General features: G+C 57.3%; 1 protein-coding gene across 1 annotated transcript in view; it reads left to right on the forward strand.

Moving 5' to 3' along the window:
• Nucleotides 1-24,904, forward strand: part of LOC132080961 (ankyrin repeat and fibronectin type-III domain-containing protein 1-like) — a 247,480-nt gene that overhangs the window by 196,364 nt on the left and 26,212 nt on the right. Inside the window, exon 6 of the mRNA XM_059484388.1 lies at nucleotides 7,164-7,292. Within this exon, the coding sequence (XP_059340371.1) occupies nucleotides 7,164-7,292 (129 nt within the window). The remainder of the gene's footprint in view (nucleotides 1-7,163; nucleotides 7,293-24,904) is intronic.

Below are 24,904 nucleotides of genomic sequence, written 5' to 3' on the forward strand. Positions count from 1 at the left end.
TACCCAAGTAAAAGGGCATGTTGCCTGTTTTTCAGTCCTGGGCAGTACCTGGGGAGTGGGGGCTGAGTGGGGTGCAGCAGAAGTGCAGTGTGCCATACACACAAAGGAGTTCATCAGCACAAGCTCTGGGTGGGTGACCCTGGCAGGCAGCACTGGTCACGTGCAATCATCATCACGTGCAACCATGTCCCCAAGGTAAGGAAACACATGGGGGTCCTCAGGCAGGATCCTCAGCACTTCCCAGCTTACCTGGAGCTAAGGTTTGGGCTTGGGGAGTCCCTGTGGGCAGCATCCTGTGTCAGTCCCCAAAACAGTGATGGAAGAGTTCAGTTTGTGGTTTGTGTGCCCCAGTCATGGGCACTGCTCACAGGTTTGGGAGATTGAGGAGGAGGAATGTCAGCAGAGTGGAATATGTGTCTGTCTGCAGCTCAGCAGACTGCCTGCCTGGTCACCCATGAGTCCCTGAAGGTTGGACACCAGTGGCCCAAAGTGCTTTCCCTCTGCTGAGGGCAGGGGCAGAGCAGCCTGGCAGCATGGGGGGTCTTGGGGCTTCCTCCTCCAAAGCTCACCTGGGGACCCCAGAGATTTTGGTGAGACTCAGAGCAGTTTTCACCATTCCTGCTTCTGCTTTCTGCCCTTCTCAATGGGAACAGGTAGTGAGGCAGGGCCATGCAGGGTTTGGTGACCTTGCATTGCATCAGGGGTGTCACAGCAAACCCAAAGCAAGTGGAGGTGAGGCATCGCTGCCTTCTGCCTGTAGTTCCTCCACAGCTGAGCCTGGTGCTCCTCACCTGAACCTGATCCCGCTCACCTGAGCCTGGTTCCCCTTGGCTGGGCCCTGTGTCCCTCGTCCCAGCCCGGTACCCCCATCTGAGCCCGCACAGGCTCCTGGTTATGTAAAGCCACAGCAGGCACAACCAGGAGATTCTTCAGTGTCGGAATCTGAGTCACATGGGGCTGTTTTATTTCCCCCTCTGCTAATCTCGTTTCTATAGAAACAAGATTGGGAGGAAAAAAAAATAAAAGAAAAAAAGAGCCAAGCACAGAGCAAACGAGAAACCTGAGGTGATGGGTGAGGGAAGCGGAGCTGGCAGCTGAGGAGGTCAGGCGACGCAGATGGGAGCAGGGACCCCGCTCAGGATGGGAGTGTGCACAGAGGGGACGGGGACTCTCCCGAAGAGACGCCCCGGGATGAGCTGCTGCTCTGGCAGTGGGTGAGCTGAGCACCAAGAGCAGAGGGAGCAGAGGCTGTGCAGGTGAGTGAGCATCGCTGGCGCGGCTCGCGAGCATCTGTCGCTGTCCCTGTCCCTGCAGGGCACAGCTGGGCATGGCTCACTGGCTCCTGGCCCTGGCTGCTGCTTTGGAGGCACTCTCGTGCCCGGGACCGTGGTCAGTGGGAAGGGTGCCACTGGCAGCGGGGCTCACCAGAGCGCTGTGTGCAGCCAGCACTGACTGTGTGCTCGTGGCCGTGAGGGCTTCCAAATCCTCTCTCTCCCAAAAGACTGCTCCTTGCTTGGGAAGAACCTTTCCAGCTTTGGTTATTTTCCTTCTATTTGATCCTGACTGTACCTGTGCAAATAAGCTGTTGACAGCAGCAGAGCCAGAGTCAGGGAGTGCAGGGCTCTGTGCCCCCAGCGCTGCTCACCCTGGCCACAGCCGCCCTCCCCAGCCCGGCTGCAGCCAGGATCTGCTGGGGGTGAGCCCAGCTCAAAGCTCTTTGTGCAGGGGCTGCTCCCCAGGGATGAGGACCAGCTGAAACGCTGCTTGTTTGCCTGGGCTGCCCGTGGCTCGTCCCGGGACTGTTGCCTGTGCTGGTGGAAGAGGCTGGGAGCTGCCTGCCCACATCTGGGTTAGTTCAGAGCCACAGGCACGTGCTGGCTCCCGAGTCTCAGGATAAGGAGTGTGCATGCAACAAGTGGGAGGTTTTCCTGCCTGGATGTGCTGTCTTGTGGGATGGATGGCTGGTACTCATGTGGTGCTGAGGCTTTGGCTGGGTGGGTTGGTGGGGCAGAGGTGTTGCTGGTGCTGGTCATCCTGTGCTGGTCATCCTGTGCCTGGGACCAGCTCTCTCATGACCTCGGCCGTCCCTCACCCGTGGCTTGGTGCAGTTGTGCCTGCACGGCCCCTGGTGTCCCTGCCTGCACGGCCCCTGGTGTCCCTGCCTGCACGGCCCCTGGTGTCCCTGCCCTCCAGCCGTGGCAGAGTGCTGCAGGTGCCAGCTGAGGCACCCGGGCTCCTGCGGGCACATGCTCACCCCCGCGGCTGCAAACTCCCAAAAGGCTTTAGTGGATCACCACAGGGGAGGGAGGGAGGGATGCGGAGCCCAGGGATCAGGATTGTGCTTGTCATCACTTCCCAGCTGTGGTGTGGGGAATGCGGTGGTGACTGCGAACCCCCGGCCGGATCCACGCCTGTGTGTGGCGGGTGAAGCTGGAGGATGGACCCGGTGCCTGTGTATTTCTGTACTGAGCTTTGGGCAATGTCACTGCCCGGCCAGCGAGGGGGCGGAGGACGCTGCTTCAGCCCCTTGTCCTCATCCCAGGGCAGCTGAGGGATTTGTGCGCTGTGTGCCGGGGCCGGGGCCGGCTCAGCGAGCTGCTGGAGGCACAGGCAGGATGGGGACAGGCTGCCAGCCCTCCATGTCCGTGCCCTGCCTGCCTTCGCCAGTGCCTCGGCAGGCTGGGGGCTTTGGCAGTCACTCCTGTGGGGTTGGACTCCCGGGAAACCCGTGGGGTGAAGGGATGGGTATGGGCTGTGTCACACACTGGGAGCTATGCCCTGGGCTTAGCTGGACCCTTCCCCGTGGCCAGGCTGGCATGCAGGTGCTGCTCTGGGTACTCTGCTCATCCTGCTGGGACACTCCCAGGCTCTCAGCACACCCCAGGCTGGGGACAGCACTGTCCCTCTGCCTCTGCCTGTCCCTGCCTGCTCTGTTCAGGGTGCTGGGTGCCATGGCTGGTGCCAGGAGGGAGTTTGCCATGCCAGACCCTGCCCCTCCCTGTGCCTGAAGCAGTGGGCTTAGGGGGCAATGTCACACCAGGCTGTGCAGTGGCTGTCCTGCTGTTCTGGGATCGCCAGCTCTCTGCTGTCCAGAGCTTTGGAGAGAAGGGCCGAGGACGGATATTGCTGCAAGAGCCTTCAGCACTGATAATTATTTCTGGAAAAAGATGCCGTGTTCTGACTTAAATGCTGACATGGGACTCTGAACACGTGTAATCTGGCTGACAGATGGCAAAGTCATAGAGGTGTGATTTATGATACAGCACAGTAGCTGAACAACCTTCTCTGGTTGTCAGGAGACAATTCTTCCCGGTGCTGCAGTTGATGTTCCAATTGATGGCTTTTCCCACGTGTCCCCCGGGTGTGTGGGGACTGCCTTGGCAGGTGCCAGCTGTGCCCAGTGTGCCAGCCCTGAGTGCCAGCCCTGCTGCTCCAGTGCTGAGCTGCTGCAGAGGTGCTGCCTCTGAGGGAGGCTGGGCAGGTGAGCCCGGCTGGACCTGGGGCAGTGCTGTGCAGGGCAGGGCTGCCCTTGTGCCCATCCTGTGGCTGCCATGAATCTGGCTCAGGATGACAGTGGCACCTGGGGCTGCTTGTTCCCCAGAGCAGCCCTTGTGGGGCTGAGTGTGTGGTCCTGGTGGGGGAAGGCACCCAAATCTTGCCCATCAGATAAGCACAAGGGGAAGGATGCTGACAGCCACAGGGAGTCTGTCTCACCTATGTGCCCTCTCCGTGCCTCAGTTTCCTTGCTTCTGCCTTAACATCCCTAATGTTGATCCTTCTTAAGGGACACGGACATCTATGTATGTTTGGAAAGCACTTGGGCAGTAACACTGTGGTCTCACAGCATCCCCCTCCCTGTGCTGGGGGCTCACCCCCACTGCCCCCACACAGTACCAGAGCTGTGGGAGCCCCCAGCCCTGGGCACAGCATCCTGGGAGCCCCCAGCCCTGGGCACAGCATCCTGGGAGCATCCCAGCCCTGGGCACAGCATCCTGGGAGCATCCCAGCCCTGGGCACACCATCCTGGGAGCACTCTGACCCCAGGGGACAAGGGCAGCTCAGCACAGGGGCTGGGAGCTGCCACCAGCAGGGCCCTGGCAGAGCAGGTATGATTCATTCCCTTCTGCAGCACGGTTTATGTAAAGCAGCTCTGTATCAATTGCCAGATGATCTGTAATGTCCTCCTGGCTTCTAATTAGTGATGCTTCTGCTGGAGCTCTGGGGTCTGGCGGAGGTGAGGGAGGCTGGTTCATGGCTGGAGGAGTTGCTGGCAGCTCTCAGAGGAGGTGTTGGGCTGTCAGAGCTGTCCCAGCCATTCCTGTACCTGGCCTGTAGCAGCTGGAGGTGGTGGCCAGCAGGTCTGGGGGTCAGCACCCCAAGGTTCTTGGTCAGCTTCTGACCCACACATGGACTGGCTTGTCTGTCCTGCCTCAGGCAGATCTGGGTACCCCTGCTCTGGGCTGGAGAGCATCTATGGCCTGTGTCCCTGTGCCTTCCCTTGATGCCATGACTGGGGACTCACAGCAAGACCTCATGTTCCTGAGCACCCTGGTGGCTTCTCCAGCCCCACCAGCCCACCCTGCCCCCAGGACTAACCATCCTTCATCCTTAACCCTGATGACATGGGGCACATGGCCCTGTTTTCGCCCACCAGCTCTTCTTTGGTTTTATCCAATCTGAAGGATGCAGTGGCGGCTCCTGCCGTGCTTGGGCAGGTGGATAGATCCAGGTAAAGCCCCTGGGTGTGTGATTGTCCCTGTGGTGGTCATTGCCAGGGCCGTGTAGCAGCCCTACAGCGGCACTTGTGGCAGGGGCTGTATTCCTGCATCTGTGCAGGGCACCGAGACTTTCCCAGCCCCTCTCCTTGCAGGGTGGGAGGGTGGCTGGAATCCTGCAGGGAGTGTGCTGGAGGTGGGCTCAGCACAGCAGGCAGGGCAGGATTCTGCAGGCAGGCCCCACATAAACACCCTCATCCCTGCAGGCTGGCAGGAGCTCCTCTGGGCAGGTGGGAAGGGTTAGGAGCAGCCAAATGCCACTGAGGAGGTGCTGTAGGGAGCCAGCAGCCCCTGCTCCCACTGCCAGCCCCATTGCTGGGCCAGCCCTGCTCATCCTGGTGTCCACACCGTGCCTGGGGCTGCTGCAGAGCCTTGGCTGGCTGTGCCCACCTCTCACGCCTCCCCAAATGGGATCTGCTCCATCCCAGTGAGCTCTGACACCAGATGAAAGGGGAGTGAGGAGGTGGGGATGGGGCTGGTGCCTGGCTCTGCTCTGTGGGCACCAGGATCACTCCTCTTCATCGTCTTCCTCCGGCTGTGAGTGGGGGAAGTTAGGGTTTGGGTTTCTTGTTGGGTTTCTTTTAAGGCAAACCTCATCCTTTACATCAAAGCAGAATTTTTTCTCAAGAATGTAAAGAATTGCCCTGGAAGGTCTGAACAGCTCTTTGCTGGCAGGGACTGGAGAGACAAGAGCCCTCTCCAGAAAGCTGTCTCCACACCATCCCCAGCAACAGCAATTCATAAGCTGAAAAATAAATCAATAACCAGTTAATGAATTGAAGATGTCTGTGTTTAAAATGTATCAGGGAAAAAACTGTTAGCTGGTCGGGGCTGGCCTAATTACTGTGAGGAAAGGCAGGGAGCTCTCAGTTCTGAGAAACAGCTTCTCTTTTTCTCTTTCTTTGGAGGTATTTTGTGAGGAGAGGAGAGGAGAGGAGAGGAGAGGAGAGGAGAGGAGAGGAGAGGAGAGGAGAGGAGAGGAGAGGAGAGGAGAGGAGAGGAGAGGAGAGGAGAGGAGAGGAGAGGAGAGGAGAGGAGAGGAGAGGAGAGGAGAGGAGAGGAGAGGAGAGGAGAGGAGAGGAGAGGAGAGGAGAGGAGAGGAGAGGAGAGGAGAGGAGAGGAGAGGAGGAGAGGAGAGGAGAGGAGAGGAGAGGAGAGGAGAGGAGAGGAGAGGAGAGAGGATTTGCTTTAGCAATGTGTGTAGGTTCAAAGTTCCCCCCAGCCCTGTCCTTCATCCCCTGGCACCTCTGTCAAATCCCTCCTGTCCCTTCCATGCCCAGCCCGGGCTGGCTGAGCGGTGGGAGCAGGTTGTGCTGGCACACGGATGGACGGGAGGCAGTGCCTGTGTCAGTGTGTGTGGCAGGGCTGGCACTCAGCCCCGTGCCTGGTCGTGTGCCCAAGTCTGGTGTCCCAGCTCCCTGGGCTTGTCCTGCCTTGCTCTGGGCTGGCAGCAGGGACAGGCTGTGCCCCGTGCCCAGCCTGGGCTCCGGGGGGTGCCACCATTGGCACGGGGGCTCTGGGGGTGCCACCCTCAGCACAGGGGCTCTGGGGTTGCCACCCTCGGCATGGGGGGCTCTGGGGGTGCCACTCTTGGCACGGGGGCCCTGGGGCTCTGTGTGCCAGGGGGAGGCAGAGGGCTGAGGGTCTCTGTGGGGCAGGTGCCTTCCCAGCCTGTCTCAGCCTGTGAGCCCTGTGCCATGGGCTTGGACACAGGGCAGGTGTGCCCTGGGCCAGCAGCTCTCCCTGCACAGGGCTGGCATGGGCTGGGATGTGCAGCAGCTCCCAGAGCCTGTGGATGTGCCTTTCCCAGGTGCCAGGGGCTGGCAGTGCCGCCCACCTGCTGGGAAGGGGCTTTTTCAGCACAGACAGGTCCTGCAGTTGAATGCATTTGCTCCCACACGTTTCTGTTTCTGTCTCCAGAACCTCTCTGATGTGGGCTGATTTCCATGTCAGCCCTGCTCAGGGAAGCTGTTCTGGTGCTTGGGAGGCCACAGGGGCTCCAGGGTTTCTCTGAAGGAGCGTGTGGCCTTTGATTCAGTTGCTTTGCTTCTCCCCACTGACTGTCCCTGGCTGTTTCTCGGTGCTGGCTGTCACCTGTTGGAGCTTGGGGAGGAATGCACAGCCTGGGGAGGTGATTTGGCTGCACAGGGAGCAGGGCCTGGCTCTCTCAGCCTGCCAGGCTGCAGCTCCAGTTTGGCTGACACGGGCCTGTGCCGGTCCTGGCCTGCTGAGCAATACAACCGTGCTGCTCTGCTGCTCCTGCACTGCCACCCCCAGGGCTGGTGCCTGCCCTGGGAGCCCCCTCCTTTCAGCACTGAGCACTCCTGGCTGTGCCCCGGTGTGCCCAGGGCTGCAGGGCCATTAACACCTCTCCTCTCCCCTCCCCAGGTCGGAGAGCAGCCTCGCTAGGTTTGCCCACCGCTTGTCGGTGAAGCAGAAGCAGGAGAAGAGAAGGAAAGCTGAGTATGGCACGGCCGAGCTGTCTGCCTTCCGGCCCAGGTCTCTGAGCATTGAATGGTAAGAGCTGCAGAACAGGGCTGGGACAAAGCTTCTGCCTCTCCAGTCACCTCCTGTCCCCTTTTCCCGCTGCTGCCATGGTCAGAGCGGTGTCCCATGGGACAACGACCCCCCAAATCCCTGCACCTGCTGCAGAGGCCTCCAAGGTATCAAACGAGGGCCAACCCCCAGCTGAGGGTCTGTCAGAGCTCATGTGGGTAAAGGGAGTGTCTGCACAGGAGTACAGAGCCTCTGGCAACACCCACCACTGCCCCCTTCCCTTCCCTTCCCTTCCCTTCCCTTCCCTTCCCTTCCCTTCCCTTCCCTTCCCTTCCCTTCCCTTCCCTTCCCTTCCCTTCCCTTCCCTTCCCTTCCCTTCCCTTCCCTTCCCTTCCCTTCCCTTCCCTTCCCTTCCCTTCCCTTCCTTCCCTTCCCTTCCCTTCCCTTCCCTTCCCTTCCCTTCCCTTCCCTTCCCTTCCCTTCCCTTCCCTTCCCTTCCCTTCCCTTCCCTTCCCTTCCCTTCCCTTCCCTTCCCTTCCCTTCCCTTCCCTTCCCTTCCCTTCCCTTCCCTTCCCTTCCCTTCCCTTCCCTTCCCTTCCCTTCCCTTCCCTTCCCTTCCCTTCCCTTCCCTTCCCTTCCCTTCCCTTCCCTTCCCTTCCCTTCCCTTCCCTTCCCTTCCCTTCCCTTCCCTTCCCTTCCCTTCCCTTCCCTTCCCTTCCCTTCCCTTCCCTTCCCTTCCCTTCCCTTCCCTTCCCTTCCCTTCCCTTCCCTTCCCTTCCCTTCCCTTCCCTTCCCTTCCCTTCCCTTCCCTTCCCTTCCCTTCCCTTCCCTAGAGGTGACCTGCTAAGGATATTTAAAAGAGCTGGAAATTGCATTGCTTTCTGCTTCCTTAGATGGATAAAGGAGGGTAAAACTTAAAAAAAAGAAAAAAAAGAAAAAAAAAAAGAAAAGTGCTTGGAAATTGCAAGAATATTGAATTTGGTTTTCAATTTCCCTGCTTTTTTTGGAGATCTTTCTGGCATTTATTGTGTGTTCTAGCACTTCAGTGTGAGGCTGTGGAACCCTCCTCAAAGGCTTCCTTTATCTGAGGTTCCTTGAGCATCAAAGCTCACCAGATATTAATGAACCAAAGAATTCAGGATATTTGAGGACAGACTGCTTTCCTCTCCACTTACACAACTTTCTTCCCTTTGCTAAGAGGATGTCATGAGGAAACCTGGTCTGCAATTACTCTCAATCTCCCAAAGAGACAAATATGTGAATTTGTAATGTAGCAAATAGGGAAACAACAGAGAGCTCATTAAAAACCATCAGAGTTTGTCTTTATTCATAACAAAGGAGCATGAGAAGCCAGCAAATCTCTTTCCTCTCTAAATGTGTCTTTGAAGCCCCCGGGTCCCAGTTTAGCCCTGTTGGGGATATTTGTGGTACATTTCCCCCACTCCACAGCGTTTTCCTGGGGGAAACCATCTGTCTTGCATTTGGCACAGCACCTTGTGCAGCGAGGACTCGCGGCAGTGGCAGACGATGCTCTTTTGGAGGGATTCACCCTGGGAAGGAGCTGTGCCTGAGGAGGGGCTGCCTTTGCCTTGGAGGTGCTGTGGGCCCTCCTGGGGCTGAGGGACACAGCCCTGATGTCCCCATCCTGCAGGACACAGGCACAGCCAGGCAGGACTCCCACCCTGTGCTGGGGTTTTCTCCATGGCTTGGAGATACCTTGGGCTGGATCAGACACCACCAGGGCAGCCAGGATGGGGTGGCTCAGGCTGCTGGAGCTCAGGGCTGGCAGGGCACAGAGGAGGAGTCACCCCAGAGGGGCACAGTGGTGAGGGGTGGCATTGGGCTGAGGACCCTGCCTGCTGCCTGCTCCCATCCATCTCAGGGCCTCAGGGAGGCATTCAGAGATTGTCCCAGCCTTCTCTGCAGCCGTGACCTGGCCTTTTCCTTGGTGTGAAACAGCTTTTCTGTGTTCCCTGTACACCACCAGGGATCTCTGCTCATCACAGCAGGATCAGCACCCTCAGTTAGTCACTCAGACCATCCTGGGCTGCACGTGAGGCTGCTCTTCAGTGCCCTGTCTGGGAAACTTGGCTCATATCCTGGCAAATCTACAGATCTAACTTGTCTTTCAGAGCAAATACCTACCCCCATCAAATCTGTCTGTATTGACAGCCCAGGGTTCCCAGTGCATCCTTTCACTTGCCTCTGCACAGAGATGAGCACCCACCCTGTGTGTGATGGGTTCAGCTCATCCCACGTGGGCAGCAGTGGCATGGAAGAGCAATGGACCATGTTTTCCCAAATCAGCAGCTTCTGAGAATCCTGCCCATCCTTACCTCAAGGCTTGAAGGCAAAGGACAGCTTCTCAACCTGCTGTTGCCTGTTGCCAAGGAGGAGGTAGAAAAGCATGACATCATCCGTGCTCTTTGCTTTGAAAAGCTGGGTCTGGGACAGGGATTAGAGTTTCCTGCTTGTAATTCCCACCAAGGCATTGTCAGTGCAACCCATCCCCACACGGGGCAAGCTGAGCCAGTTTTCCAGTGTTCCCCATTATTCAGATGCTCAGGTAGGGGTGGATGGAGCTGAGGTAGAAGTGAAGGAGTCTAACACTGTGTTCCTGCCCCGAGCACAGCCAGGTAGGACAGGACACAGATCCTTCACCTCCCCTTGGCCCTTCTCCAGTGCCAGGAGCCCCAGGCCAGGAGGAGATGCAGTTCTTGCTGCCACAACAAGCAAGGGCTGGATGTCCTTTGCTGCTGCCCAGCCCAGGGGTGCTCCCAAGGCAGTGTGTGTGTCCATCAGAGCCCATGACCCTGGCTCAGGGGACACTGGTGGCACAAGGCAGCTCTATTGCCATGGCATGTGTCCCTGTGCTGCAGCAGGCCCTGCTCCCAGCCCGGCCAGCAGCAGCGAAGCCCTGTTAGTTCCACTTATTAAAAACAAAATTGCTGGGGGAAGGGAGAGAAGGCAGAGAAAAAGTGAAGTATTGAGAAAACACTTCTTTCATTCATACGTTGTTTGCTGAAATAAATACTTCATTATTAGGCCTTTTTTAGGGTATTTTTTTTAAAGCCAGCACCACAAAGTCCCCAGTGTTCGGGCCTGTGAATGTGCTGGATCACCTCAGCCCATGGCTCCCTGTGCTGGTGTCCTGCTGTCAGAGGTGCTGGAGAGGAGCTTTCCCAGTCTTTGGGAGAAACCTGGGGGCTGCACATGTCAGGTTTTGCCCAGGTTTGCTGATTCCCTTCTCCTCTTTGCTCCATGGTGTGTGCTGGCTCACCAAGGCAGCTTCTGCTCCAAATGAGGCAAAAGTAACTTAGGCAAGGAAGTATTTGGGATTTTGTTTATTACAGCTCTGCTTTCTGTGATCTCTGGTCCTAATCTAGCTCCCAAGCCTAAATAGCACAAGGCTACTAAAGCACTCTTGACTTGAAGCTCACCACATTCTGCTGATGGGGTGAAGATGAAAGCTGGTGATTCCCATGGAGTCCTCACCATGTCCTACAGCAATGTCAAAACCTCAGCAATCCCTGTTCTCCCCACTTAGAGTGAGCAGAGGCCTCCTCCAGTGCCTGTTACCTGAGATGTGCCCCACATTTATCTTCCCTCTTCAGTGAGGCTTAGTCCAATGGAAGGGCTGTGATCCCTGGTTTGCCCTTGTGTGAGCAGAGCTCACAGAGGGAGCCTCTGTTCTCTCTTGCATCCTCTCAGCTCCATTGCTCATTGGGACTTTCAGCCCTGCAGGTTTGTCTTTCTGAAATCCTTTTGTCCCTTCCTTTTCCTTTTTAGCTCTAGCTCTGGTTTTCCTTCTGTTTGTTCCTGGGTTTGCTTTCCCCCCACACTCCTTTTCCCATACTCACCACTTGTTCACGCTGATTTCCCTTTGTTTTCTTCTTCATTGCTTACTCACTGCTTTTCCTCTCCGTGCTCCTGGCATTCTCCCTGTCAGACAGCCTCCCTGTGATCTGTGGTTGGAATGGCCTATTCCCATGGTGCCAGGAGAAATGCAGCATTCCTGCCTCCTTCCCCCCCCGTGCCCTTATCTCGTGGTGCTCCTTGGCTGCCCACCCTGTGCTGGCAGCAGCGTCTCAGTTCCTGTGACAGGCTCAGCCCTGCCTGCAGCTCAGTTCCTGCCTGACCCTTGGCTCCTCGCTGGGATGCTCAGGGAGCTGCCAGCCCAACAGCCACCCTGCAGACCACACAGGCCTGGGTGGAAGGTGCCAAGTGAGCTGGAGCCAACAGGCATGGGAACCTCGCTGGCACCATCTGGTTGGTGGAGGTGGCACATGACTCTGCCGCACTCTGCCTTGTGTTTTGGGTTTGGTTGTAAAGAAGTTTTTTAAGGGAACTGTTTTCATGGAAGTTATTTAAAGTGTAATATTTCCTCTCTGAGTGGTCTCTGTTGGTGTGGAGGTTCTCCCTGGATGGCTGGGTATGGAATCCCTGCTGTGGAACTGCCTGCAGCATTGGTGCTGTCACTGCTGTGGGCAAGCAGCCAGGTGATCTGTCCCCATCCACGGGATCCTTTCCTCCTGGCACCAAGTGCTGTGGTCCTGGTGGAGCTGCAGAGCTTGGAGGAAGTGCTGAGCTGCCAACTGATCCATGCCACTGTTCCTGGTCCAGTGCAGGGGAGTGCTGCTGTTGCACAGCTCCCTGAGAGCCTGCTGCTGTTCCCACAGCTGTCCACAGTCATCTGGGGCTGTCCCCAGGACTCTCTGTGTGACATTTGTCCCTTTGCCAAGGCAGCCAGCACAAAGTGAGTTGTCATCAACTTTTTGGGAGGCAGAGTAGCAGCACCATGAAGACGGTGGGCTCAGAGCTCCTCCAAGTTTCACAGCCCTGCTTGAGCTGTCTCACTCCAGAAAAGTCTTGGAGCTCTTTCTCTTCCCAGACCAGGAAGCTCCTCACCTGAGTGAGGGAAGACCAGGGAAATGAGGCCCTGAGCCCTGCAGTGGAAGGGAAGGAATGAGAGAGCCTGGGAGCTGTGGGAGCAGGGAGATGCTTTGGGCAGGCTGAGCTGTGGGCACGGCCTTGGCAGCGCTTCCTGTGGGGAGCCAACCTTGGAGGGCATCACACCCCATGCCAGGGTGCCAGCCGGGGGTGAGGTGACACAGAGCCCTGGGGTGACACACAGCCCTGAGGTGACACACAGCCTGAGGTGACACAGAGCCCCGGGGTGACACACAGCCCTGAGGGGACACACAGCACAAGGTGACACACAGCCCCAGGTGACACACAGCCCAAGGTGACACACAGACACACAGCCGGGGGTGACACAGCCCAAGGTGACACACAGCCCCCAGGTGACACACAGCCCGAGGTGACACACAGCCTGAGGTGACACACAGCCCGAGGTGACACACAGACACACAGCCTGAGGTGACACACAGCACAAGGTGACACACAGCCCGAGGTGACACACAGCACAAGGTGACACACAGCCTGAGGTGACACACAGCACAAGGTGGCACACAGCCTGAGGTGACACAGAGCCCTGAGGGCACACACAGCCTGAGGTGACACACAGCCTGAGGGGACACACAGCCTGAGGGGACACACAGCCTGAGGGGACACACAGCCTGAGGTGACACACAGCCTGAGGTGACACACAGCCCCAGCCCAGGTCCGGCCGGCTGTGCTGAAACGAAACGCGAGGCGCTTTGTCTCAACTGGGAGCGCTTTAAGGCCTCGCTCGGGAACAATGGCCAAGCTATGGGGTCATTTGTTCTGGTATTTCAGCAGCTCCTCATGATTTATGGGATGTTTTGTTCTGCTGCTTGTCTTAGCTTCCCCCTCTCCACCCTCCCCGTCTCCATCCCTTCTCCATTTCAGCTTCTCCTCCCCCCGCTCCCAATTCCCCTAATAGCTGTGGAGCCTCTGTGCCTTATGCAGTCATGGTGTGTGTGACTTATTGAATTAGCCGGGTGGGAGCTGCGCTGCCGCACCGTGCCGGCCTGTCCGGGCTGTCCGGGCCCTGCCGGGCTGTCCGGGCTGTCCGGGCTGTCCAGGCTGTCCGGGCTCTGCCGGCCTGTCCGGGCTGTCCGAACTCTGCCAGGCCCTGCCGGCCTGTCCGGGTTCTGCCGGGCTGTCCGGGCTCTGCCGGCCTGTCCGGGCTGTCCGGGCTGTCCGGGCTATCCGGGCTATCCGAGCCCTGCCGGGCTGTCCGGGCTATCCGGGCCCTGCCGGGCTGTCCGGGCTATCCGAGCCCTGCCGGTCTGTCCGGGCTATCCGGGCCCTGCCGGGCTGTCCGGGCTCAGCCGGGCTCTGCCGGGCCCTGCCGGGGTGCCCGGGCTCCCGGGGGCCGGGCCTCTCACCCGGGGCTCGGTGCAGCCGCAGCTTCCCCCGTGTGGCAGATGGACAGATGGACATTGCCATCAGCAGGACCCTGCAAAGTTGGTGTAGAGGCGATGGATGTGGCCAAGAGAAGCTGCAGCCCCAGCGAACAAGGAGGGCTCTGTCTACAGAGACACCCGAGGTGCAGGGGCTCTGCTGGCTGTCCTGCTGTGCCATCCTCTCTGGCAGTGAGGTGTGTGAGCAGCTCTGCTGGCTGTCCTGCTGTGCCATCCTCACCTCCCCTCTGTGGCACTGAGGTGTGTGAGCAGCTCTGCTGGCTGTCCTGCTGTGCCATCCTCACCTCCCCTCTGTGGCACTGAGGTGTGTGAGGGGCTCTGCTGGCTGTCCTGCTGTGCCATCCTCACCTCCCCTCTGTGGCACTGAGGTGATGCCAGCTGGGGAGCGCCAGGGTTCCTGCTGAGCTGCACATGGGACAGTGAGGTTCAAGAGCTTGGTTGTGTACCTGGCAGCCTGAGAATGGCATGGCCGGTGCCTCGGGATGCACTGGGGAGCAGGGGATCACATCCCCTCCCCAGGGACAATGATTGAACAGTGACTGTGAGGGACATGCTGATGGGGTGGGGCGGAGCAAGCCCTCCAAACATCCCTGAAAGTCAGATTACCCTCAGGAGAGCATTGCAAAGAAACAATTTACTTGAGGAAGATCACTTTTTATCCTCATTTTCTGAGTTGCCTGCAGAGAGGCAGAGGCTGGAGGGCAGCTGGTGGCCCCGTGGGACTGGCATGGAGCTGCAGCCACTCCTTAGCCCCGAGGTAGCTTTGGCAGAGGAGCCAGGTCCCTGCAGCCCGCTCTTGCTGCCTCATGCTGCCAGCGGGGAGCTGGGAGCATCCTGACCTACGGTGCAGGTGGGAAAGGAGAGATCTTGTGCCTCCCCTCCTGGTGCCACAAGCCTCTGGGAGCCCAGTTTTCCTCCTGTTCTCAGGAGAGGCAGCTCAGCTTGTGATTAGGATGAGGCTGGAGAGGTTGGGAGCAGAGCAGGGCCTGGAGCCTCTCTGTGCTGCCGCAGGCTCCAGCGGGTCCAGCACGCTCTCCTCCATTTGTTTCTTGTGTTGCTGCTGCGGGAGAAATTGAGTCCTCTGGGGAAGCAACAGAAGGAAAATGTTCAGGGAAGACTGATGTCCAGGTTCTCCCTGTCTGGGACCAGAGCCCTCAGCCAGATCCCTCCCTCTCTGAGAGCACAGGCAACCAATAACATTTAAAAGACAAATATAAACTATTGTGCTGATTTGGTGCTCTGGCCGCTCCCCTCTGCTGGTAGCTGATACCTCCAATAAGATTATTTCTCAGGCCATTACTCTCAGCACATTTTAATTTCCCTCAAACAGCCCAATGGCCTGATTTGTTTTCTTTTATTGTCATCATCCCTCTGCAATTTCCCATGGCCAGGATCTGCAAAGCAGGATGGGTGCCTTGGTCCTTGCTGAAGAGTGGAGGATGCTCTTCATCCTGCAGGATCTCCACTGGTTCTTCTACATGAACGTGCCTCTGCCTGGAAGCTGCCTGTGGATTTCCACAGCAGGCAACCCAAACCCCATGGATATACTGGGGAAATTGCAGAGATGCCACAATCCTTGGTATGAAAGGGAAACCTCTTGGGTATCTAAATCTCAGTGCTAGTCAAACCTTTCCACACCACCTGTATTCCCATGGAATCCCAGCATGGTTTGGGTTGGAAGAGACCTTAAAGCTCATCCCATCCCACCCCCTGCCATGGCAGGGACACCTCCCACTGTCCCAGGCTGCTCCCAGCCCTGCCCAGCCTGGCCTTGGGCACTGCCAGGGATCCAGGGGCAGCCCCAGCTGCTCTGGGCACCCTGTGCCAGGGCCTGCCCACCCTCACAGGGAACAATTCCTTCCCAATATCTAGCATAAACCTTGTGGTGTGAAGTCATTCCCCTGTATTCATTACCAATGGTGCCAGTGCACTGGATTTGGAAGGTTGTTGCTCTCCCAGCCCCCTTATTCAGCACACAAAAGTATCTCAGTATGCTTCTTTTACTGGCAATATCCATAATAGTCCTGGTTTCCTGCTACTGGTCAGGTGTTTGAATCTCCAGCCATGAACCTCCTTCTCCATGAGCCACTTTGGACTTGGGGAAGGGCAGTGTGGAGGAGTTGCATGTCTTGAGCAACTCCAGCAAGGGCAGCAGCACACTCCAGTTCTGGAATGCCAGTCTCCCTCCATCCCTGGGAGCAGAAGGGATCACTGGTCCTGCTGCTGATGCTTCTGGAGACATTGGGTCAGGAAACACAGAAGCATGGACATAGCCAGATAGTCCTGACAGCTGGCACTTCCAAGGTGTTCCAGTACTTTTAATCCTTCCTTGTCCCTTGAGCAGTGGCAGTCTCTGTTGGGCAGGTTTCTCATGCTCTTAGAGAGTTTCCTCTGGCAGAGACAATTCTGCCTGCCAGGGCTCCAGACACCTTCTGTTTATTTTCCTGGAGAGTATCTCACAGTGCCAGGTTGATATTGGATCTACTGGCTTGGATGCTGGCAGGATGGGCAGTGCTCTGTGGGGAGGCCAAATGGGAGGGAGGAGTCAGCCCAGGACACTGGGACAAGGAGGACCATGACCTTGGATGTGCTGGGACCTCTTTCCACCTGTGATGGAGTCTTACGGCACACTAGTTCTTGCTCATCCCTCATACCCACCCTTCCTGTGTGGGCTGGAACCTTTTTGGGGAAGTTGGCCTCCACATCTGCTGAGCCTTATGCCTGGTGGAGGTCAGAGAGGGAAATTATGTTCCCTTCCACTCCTGACTTCCACATTTCCTCCCTTTCTCCTGAAAATTATCCATCCATCCACCCCAGCAGTTTCCTCCCCAGGGACATTCCTCTCCCTGTCTCATTTTACCTTTGTTACCTTTATTTTTCTGGTAACAGGGAAGGTCAGACAGGGATGATCTTCTGCCACAAGGAGCTGCTGGGCAATGTGGAGGAGAATTCTTCCTGCAGGCAGTGCCAGATAGTGCAGATCTGATAGATTTCAGGCCAGGAAAAGGCAAGGATCCTGCCTGGCTTTGTCCAAGGTGGAACTGGACACTTGGCAGCAGCTGCCAGTGTCACCCTGAGGACTTGCCTGTGGTCTTCACCCTGCCCACAGTGCAGAGCTTCACCTGAGCCCCCTCCAGGTCTGTTCAGAGTCTGGTTTCCATCCAAGAAGTGTCCCAGGGCTCATCAGGCAGTAACCAGGACACACATCTCGTGCCAGTGGTCAGGGCAGGGTCCTTGCTAATGGTTTCATTCAGTCACAGAATCATGGAGTGGGCTTTGTTTGGCCTACCCCTGCCCTGGAGAGCTCTGAGCTCTCCTTTGCTTTCAAGCATAGCATCATTGAATGGTTTGGGTTGGAAGGGACCTTCATGATCACCTCACTCCAACACCCTGCCGTGGCAGGAACACCTCCCACTGTCCCAGGCTGCTCCAAGCCCCATCCAGCCTGGCTTTGGGCACTGCCAGGGATCCAGGAGCAGCCACAGCTGCTCTGGGCACCCTGTGCCAGGGCCTCACCTCCATTGCAGGGAAGAAATTCTTTCCAATACCCAATGTAAATTTGCCTTCCTTCAGCCTAAAGCCATTTCCCCTTGTCCTATCACTGCCTGCCCTTCCAAAATTGCTTCTGCAGCCTTCTGCAGGCTCCCTTTAGGCATTGGAAGGGGCTCTGAGGCCTCCCAGGAGTCTTCTTCAGGCTGAACACTCCCAGCTTTCTCAGTCTGTCTCCAGGGCAGAGGGGCTTCACCCCTTGGAGCATCTTCATGCCTCCTTGGAATCTCTCCAACAAATCTACATTTTTCTTGTGTTGCATTCTTGATTAGCAGTAAAAAAACTGGATTTTATGAGTTTTGAAAAGTGAACATATGACATTACATAGGGTTTGTTAAGCATGGCTGCAGAACAGCTGCTGAGGTGAGCAGAGCTGTGAGGAACATGAGGAACATCTCTTCTTGGTGTTGTCAGGATGGGCTCTGGCCTGCCACCCCAAAAGGAGCCACTGTCACCTTGGGGGGACTCTGGCTTGTTGGGCTGTGTCTCCACACAAAACCTGCAGGTTTCCCAGGGCAGGGACTGCAGGATCACCTGGCACCATGGTCACTCACCTCCTCCTGGTCTTGCTTCTCCTCTCTATCCCCAGACTCCACGTTTAAGGTCAGAACCCAGAACTTAGCAGAACTTCTGAGCTTCACCCACTGCAGAGAGGACTGGGCTACCTGTGGTACCTGTGGCTTCTCCTGGCCACTGAGCAGCTGAGGAAAAGAGCTGGCCCTCCTCGTCCCTCAGCTTCTCACTCTTTAAAAGGTGCATGGCAATGTTGTTCTCCTTTTTCAGGCACTTTGGTATTCCTGCCCATAGAGAGGGACTGGAACAAGGTGATCTTTCAGATCCTTTCCAACCCAAACCATTCCAGGAACCTCTGATTCTATGGGAGCTGCTGGTGAAGGAGCTGCTGCTGTTCTAGGGCTCCTGGCATCTGGGTCTCATGCTGGCCATGCCCCAGACCCATGGCTGACTTGTGGGCTTGCTCTGAGCTCCAGGCTGGCACGTCAGGTTTTCCTGGTAGGTTTTGTGCATCAGCTTGTGCTGGCACTGTAGCTAAGAGCACCACGGTGAAGGTTTCTGTACTGAAGTGGTGTCCAGAGAGGCTGAAACTTCTGCCCAGGGAGCACGTTCTAAAAAAATGTATCTTTTTTTCATCCCCAGTGTTCTGATTGCTGAGCACTGTCACTGGGGAGGAGGAGGCAGTGGCTGTGGTCAGAGGCAGTGACAGGAGCAGAGGTAAATGGGGAGATCCAGGCAGTATAATCTTAACCCAAATTCTTTTGGACTTACAGATGTCACTGTGCTCCAGGCCCTGGAGTTGTAGGGTGCTCACTGCTCCTGTGTGCTGCAGTCTGCAAGCCTGGCCTGTGGCAGAGGATACAAATCCTGAAGGAGTGAGTGATCCATCAGAGGCTGCTGGGGGATCAGTCCCTGCTGTCCATGCTCTGACCAGCCCCAAGGGCAGAGGCACCTCCTGAGGCTGGGCTGGGGTTTGGTCCCTCTGGGTCTCCTTGGGACGAGTTGGGTGAAGGGTTTGCTGTCAGGTTCTGCCATGTGCTTGTCCCTGCCTGTGCCACATCCTCCTGCTCCATCCTCCCTGCCCGAGCCGGGCTCCAGAGCCAAGTCCTGCTGTGCCCACAGGGGACCTGGGCAGGGTTTCCTGTGCCCTGAAATCCTGCAGAGCACCGGGCCAAACCCTGGGCAGCAAGAGGCTGCTTCTGGACACAGGTAAGCTGCTGTGACATTTAGTCAGTGCCCCTGCTCTCCCTGTCTGTGCCTGGGGCACTGCTGCTGTCCAGCTGGAGCCTGAGGAGCCTCAGCAGTGAGCACACTCCTGGAGCTGCAGGAGGTGGAACTCCCGGCGGAACCCTGCCTGATTCCTGTGCAAGTGGAAGGAGGATCCTGCCAAGCGATCCCATCCTCCCAGCACAGTCCTGGCCCTGCTCTGCCCCGGTCATGAGCTCTGGAAGGCTCTGGAAGGCTGTGGCAGGCAGGAAAGTTTTGCTTGTGGAGCACAGCTCAACTCGGGTGAACTCCACATGAACTCCAAGTCTCTTTGGCCGTTTTCTGTCCTGATGATGCAGGGAGGTCAGGATCAGGATCCTGCACTGCACAGGGACCCAAGGCTGCCTTCTTTGTCATCACCTCATCCTTCTGAAGCACAGGGGCAGCTTCAGTCTCTGCTCCCTGTGACCAGGGACAGGCCCATGGGGCAGCAGCAGCTGTGCCAGGGCAGGGGCAGGCTGAATCTCTCAAAAAGGCTCTTCCCCCACAGGGTGCTGGCACTGCCCAGGCTGCCCAGGAAATGGGCATGGCCCCAAGGCTGCCAGAGCTCCAGGAGTGTTGGACAATGCCTGCACAGGGTGGGATTGTTGGGGGGTCTGTGCAGGGCCAGGGATTGGACTTGTGACCTTTGTGGGTCCCTTCCAGCTCTGGCTACTCCAGGATTCTGTAGTTCTTGGTGCCCAGGCAGGACCAGCAGCAGACATGGAGCTGTTCCCGTGTTACACTGAGACTGTGCTGCTGTCACCTTTGCTCTCCCTGGTGCCAGGGGACAGTGGGCACCCCATCACAGCACCAGGGCTTTAGTGGCGTGCTCAGGGTCACCCAGATGGTCTGTGAGAGAGTTAAATCCCCCTCCTCGTGACACTCCCACACTTTACCTGGAGATTACTCTTCCTCCCTCCCATGTCTGTGTTCTGACCACAGAAAAATTGGGGCAGTGGAGCCAGGGAGGCCCTCAGGGCTGAGGAGTTGTTGGATCAGTGAGGGGAAGGTGTGATTGCAGTGTGAGCCACCCATGTGAACACGGGACAAGCTGTGGCATCCTAAGGCAGCACGTGGCAGGGCACAGTGGGGTTCTACAGATCTGTGAGCATCCTGCTCCTGGGAAAGCTCTTGCAGCACACGTGAAACACAGGGTGAGGATCATGGTGGGGAGAGCTGGGTGTCTGAGGAGCATGGGTGTATCCCCACCCCTCACCTCACTGCCCAGGGGATGAAGAAGGGGAGGAAGGAGGCAGCAGCACCCACCATGTGTTGGGGCCACCAGCTCTGGAGATGTTTCCCAGCCCCTTGGTGGTGGAGGGCCCAAGCTGGCCATGTGTGGCTCCAAGGTCCTGCTTGGTGTCACTGTGTGAGCAAGGATGTCCCAAGGGCTTTGGGAGATCTTGGAGGTGCTGTCTCCTCTTGCCCCCTGCCATCCTTGCTCTTTGGAGCTGCAGGGAAGTGATCCCCCTGAGCTGCCTGGAGGGATGAGGAGGGCACCACAGCTTACCCTTGGAACGGCTGTACAGCACTTCCCAGTGGAAGTTTGTTTCTCTTACCTTTGCCAGGCTTTAACTGTTTGGGCTGGATTATTCCATGTTTTTCTGCCTCAGGCTGAACTTTGTCCTTTTTTTTTCCCCTCTATTTTTCCCAATTTTCAGCAGAAGGTTGGGGAAAAATGGCAGCTTTGCCAATTTATCTTTTTTTTTTCCCCTGCTGTCTCTTTGTTTGAGGGCTTCTGGTATCTCCACTCTTTGAAAAAGAGACTTGAAATTTGGCAGGGATGCTGCATTCCTGCTGGAAGTCAACATGGATTTGGTCAAATGGTTAGCCATTGGAAAGCGTGGCTGGGCATGCCTGAGGAGGTTTTCAGGGGCCAGCTGCTAGTGTTCCCATTTGCAAAGGGACTCTGGCCACTCTGTGTCCCCTGTCCCTTTCTCTAGGGATGCCTCATTGCCCAGGCAAGTCCAGGTCAGGAGTGGTGGCTGAAGGAGCCATTTCCAATGAACTCAGAAGCAGTTTACCAAGACAAGGTTGTTTCTGTCCCCATTTCCCATGTGTGGCACTGGCTGTGGGTATCACCTGCCTCTCACCCTCAGCAGAGCTCAGGCCAGCTTGGGCTGTGCCAGGTGAGGGGAGGAGAAGCTGAGGAAACGCTCCTGTCATGCCAGACCTGGGGAAGGGTGTTTGTAGACCTGCCTGCCCCATGGGTGAGCTCAGCAGCATCACATCCGTGCATGGAGGGACAGAATCCCAGAGCCATTACAGCTGGGAAGGACCTTCAAGGCCATCAGGTCCAGGCTGAGCAGGTCCTGGTAGCTGGAGGTTTGTCCTGGTGATCCCTATGGTTTTCAAAGTTGCTCTTTTATATTTGAGTGGAAACTTTTCCTAATTGCTGTCCTGGGGGCTTTGGAAATTCCTCCACAGACTCTGTTATCTTCAGCTGGGGTTTCTCTACTTGATGGTACCTCAGAGCTTTCTGCAGAGGGAGGAATGACACATGAGCTGGGAAAGCTCTGCTGTGATGAAGGAGCAGGCAAGCCCCAGCTGGCAGGAGCTCCTGCTGGTGATCATTGCCCCCAGTTAGTGCAGGTACAAGAGTGCTCAGGCACTTGCGGGATGTTTTCTAGCAAAATGGTGGAAAAAACTGGCTTCTCCTCTTGGGCTGCAGGCTTTGGACCCTGACTCCATGGAGATCAGTGGCAGTGATGACCCCATGGCAGTGATCCAGCCCCTCTGGTGCTGCTCATGGGTTGGGTGGTGCTGGATGGGACCAGCCCCAGGGCGAGGTGCTGGGGCGCTCAGAGAAGGTCCCGGCGGGTGCTGGGCAGGGAGCTGATCTGGAGCGAGCTGGGAGCAAACCCTGGCATGAAGCTGTGCCAGGCCAGGGGTTTGCCAGGCTGGGACAGGCTGGAGAGCCCGCTGGGGGTGGCTGGGTTGGCAGCTGTGCCAGGGACACTCTGTGGGCAGTGCCCAGCTCTGCTGGCTGGCTCCTGCTGCGTGCCTTCCAGCGGGAAGCGCCTTTCTGACTGCAGTAACATTTACCAGCTGGGAGCAGCTCTGGAGCTGGGTGTGTGCGTTTGTCCGCTCTTCCATTGTCGCTTGGCCGATGTCTCCTCCTCCCCGCTGAGATCAGTGGCTGTGGGCTCCCTTTTGTAACCCCTTTGGGTGCAGCTCTGGAAGTCTTCAGCCTGGTTTCAGTCGCAATACTGCTCCCATCTCCCTGGATGTCTTGGGTGGAACAATGGAATGGAGGTTTCTTTCCACCAGAAGGAACATCCCAGTATGGGCTGGAGGACTGGGAAGTACAGGTGGGATGTAGGTGGCTGAGGATGAAGCCCAGCCATAGGCATGGGGGATTGAGCTCAGGGGACCTCCAGAAGACCTTCTTGGGCCATTTCTCGACCATTTGATGGTTCTGGAGAGGATGTGGTTGCCGCGGGGAGGTGCATCCCGGTGGCACGTCCTTCCCGGTGGCACCAGGTGGCGCAGGAGGTTAAAGGATTTGGCTCTCTGCAGCTCTGGGTGCACACGGATTGCCTCCCACTGCTGTGATGAGCCTGCAGGTCTCAGCCCCCGGAGCCATGCCAGGCCAGCCTCAGCCCCAGGGGATGGGGCAGTGGGGATGGGGCTCCCTGGAGCTCTGTTCCAGCAGAACCAGGAGCTGACCCAACCTTCAAACCATCATGGGGGTGTGCGTGTGCCACCCACCGTGCCAGGGAAGGCACAGTGAGGCAGAGGAACCACTCAGGGGTAGAGCCCAGGTGGTGTCAGGGCAGTGAGGAGATACTGGAACATTACCCTGCGGTGAGGCCATGACAAAACACATGACATCCTCCGGCCCAAGCTCAAACAGTCTGGGCACAGACAGGTGAGTGCTTCTTCCTGGCCCCTGGGAGGCCCTGGGCTCTTTGGTGGGGTGCAGGTGCATGGCAGCAGCCCTCAGAGCAGCTGGGGCCATCCCAGCCCCCTTCCTTCTCCCATTGGAGCAGCCTCTGGCCCCATGGGCTCTGCCAGGCCCTGCCCTGCTCCCTCCCCAGAGGTGTCAGCGCCCAAGGAAGGGGACAGGACCAGGCATGGGTGAGTGTGACCTTACATCCCTTCTCACTCTTCCCAGCATGCCAGCTGTTCCCTGGGCATCTCCATGCTGAGCATTTACCTCCTGCTCTGTTGGATCCCAAGTGGGCCCCTGAGAACCTACAGGGATACTTTTTCTCCCTTCTTTTGCCTTCAGTGATCTTTGATTTCAGCCGTCGTATGACTCAGCTCCTACATTTGATCCTTGGAGCAGGATTTGCAAACATGCAGCTGTGGCAGGAGTGCTGCTCCTTCCTGGCAGGCCAGCCTGGGATAGGGTTTCCTCCTGAGTCCCCATGGCTCATCTGCTTCCCCATGTGAAATCTGATTTAACCAGGGTGCTGTTAGTGGCTTGGAGGTGTCTCCTGGAGCTCTGCTGACCTGCTCCAGCATCTGGGCCTCTGAGCTCCTGGCAGGATGGGGGTGGAGCAGAGCAGGTGCTCTCTGGCCCCTTTGTCTGCCCATCCCTACCTGCAGAGATCTGGCTGGTTGCTGGTGCTGGAAGCATCAGGCACATTTGGGTGTGGGGCTGAGCACTGGTTGTGGCAGTGGCTGTGGGACACGGTCAGTGGAAGGTGACACCACGCAGTTCCCATGAAGGGCAGTCTGGGCACTGACCTCTGGGTGCTGCCCCTTCTTGCTGCTGTTCCCTGTGGGCAGCCCTGGTCTGGAGCAGCTCCTGACTCAGCAAGGAGCAGCCAGCCGTGGTGCTGAGCTCACTCTGGGCTGCTGGGCTCCCTCTGGGCTGCTGGGCTCCCTTTCTTCAGTGAGCACAAGTCACAAACCCCTGCAGAGGTTTGCAGGGAACAGGGATTTACAGAGTGCAGGGGTTTGCTGGGCACAGATATTTGTAGAACATGGGCTGTCAGTGGACTGGGGTTTGTTGGGGACAGGGGTTTTCAGAGGACAGGGATTTGTAGGGGTTTGCAGGGGCAGGAGTTCACAAGGAATAGAAGTTTGCAGGGAACAGGGGTTTTTAGAGGACAGGGGCTTGCAGGGGACAGGGATTTTCAGAGGACAGGGGTTTACAGGGGTTTGCATGGGCAGGAGTTCACAAGGAATAGAAGTTTGCAGGGGACAGGGGTTTGCAGGGGTTTGCAGGGGTTTGTAGGGGCAGGAGTTCACAGGGAATAGAAGCTTTTAGGGGATGGGTTTTCAGAGGAGAGGGGTTTGCAGGGGTTTTCAGGGCAGGAGTTCACAGGGAATAGAAGTTTGCAGGGGACAGGGATTTGCAGGGTGGCTGCAAGCTCCCACCGAGCCAGGCCCCAGGGCTGTGTGCTTGGCTCTTGGCACCAGAGCTCTGGCTCTGTCTGCCTCCTCCCTGATGGTGCCAGGGCTTTTGGGTGGTCACAGGGCTGTGATCACAACCAGCACTGCCTGCTGTGGCGTGGGTACCTGGCACCGGGCTGACCGCACTGGGCTTCCCCAGGAACTTTGATCATGGCTCGGGGCAGCTTGTCCTGCTCTGTCCTGTCTCCATCAGGTTCCAGTTAAAACCAAATGCATTCTCCAGCCTAAGCTGCACAGCCGTTTGAGCCCTTCCAAAAATGAAACAAATACCCACGGACTGCAATTCGAATTGCAGCTCAATTAGGGCTTGTTCCCAATGCGATCATAAAACCTCCAGTACGAAAACAAACAACCCAACCAAACCACATCCAAGCCTGACAGCATCCTCTGGAATGCCTTTAAAATAACAAGGAGGGCAGAGGAAGATGAAAGCAGTGTGGCCAGTGGGAAGAAGGCTCTTTGGCCCTGAGGGGCAGCCTGGGGGTGGGCTGAGCAGGTGTGGGGCAGGGCAGTTTGGGATGGGGAGAGCACAGGAGGTGACAGATGGGATGGAGACGGGCTCGGCGGTGCCGTGGAGATGTGGGCACATGCGGTGTGCAAGCGATG

Source organism: Ammospiza nelsoni, chromosome 17, assembly GCF_027579445.1.
Source record: "Ammospiza nelsoni isolate bAmmNel1 chromosome 17, bAmmNel1.pri, whole genome shotgun sequence".
Taxonomy (NCBI): Eukaryota; Metazoa; Chordata; class Aves; order Passeriformes; family Passerellidae; genus Ammospiza; species Ammospiza nelsoni.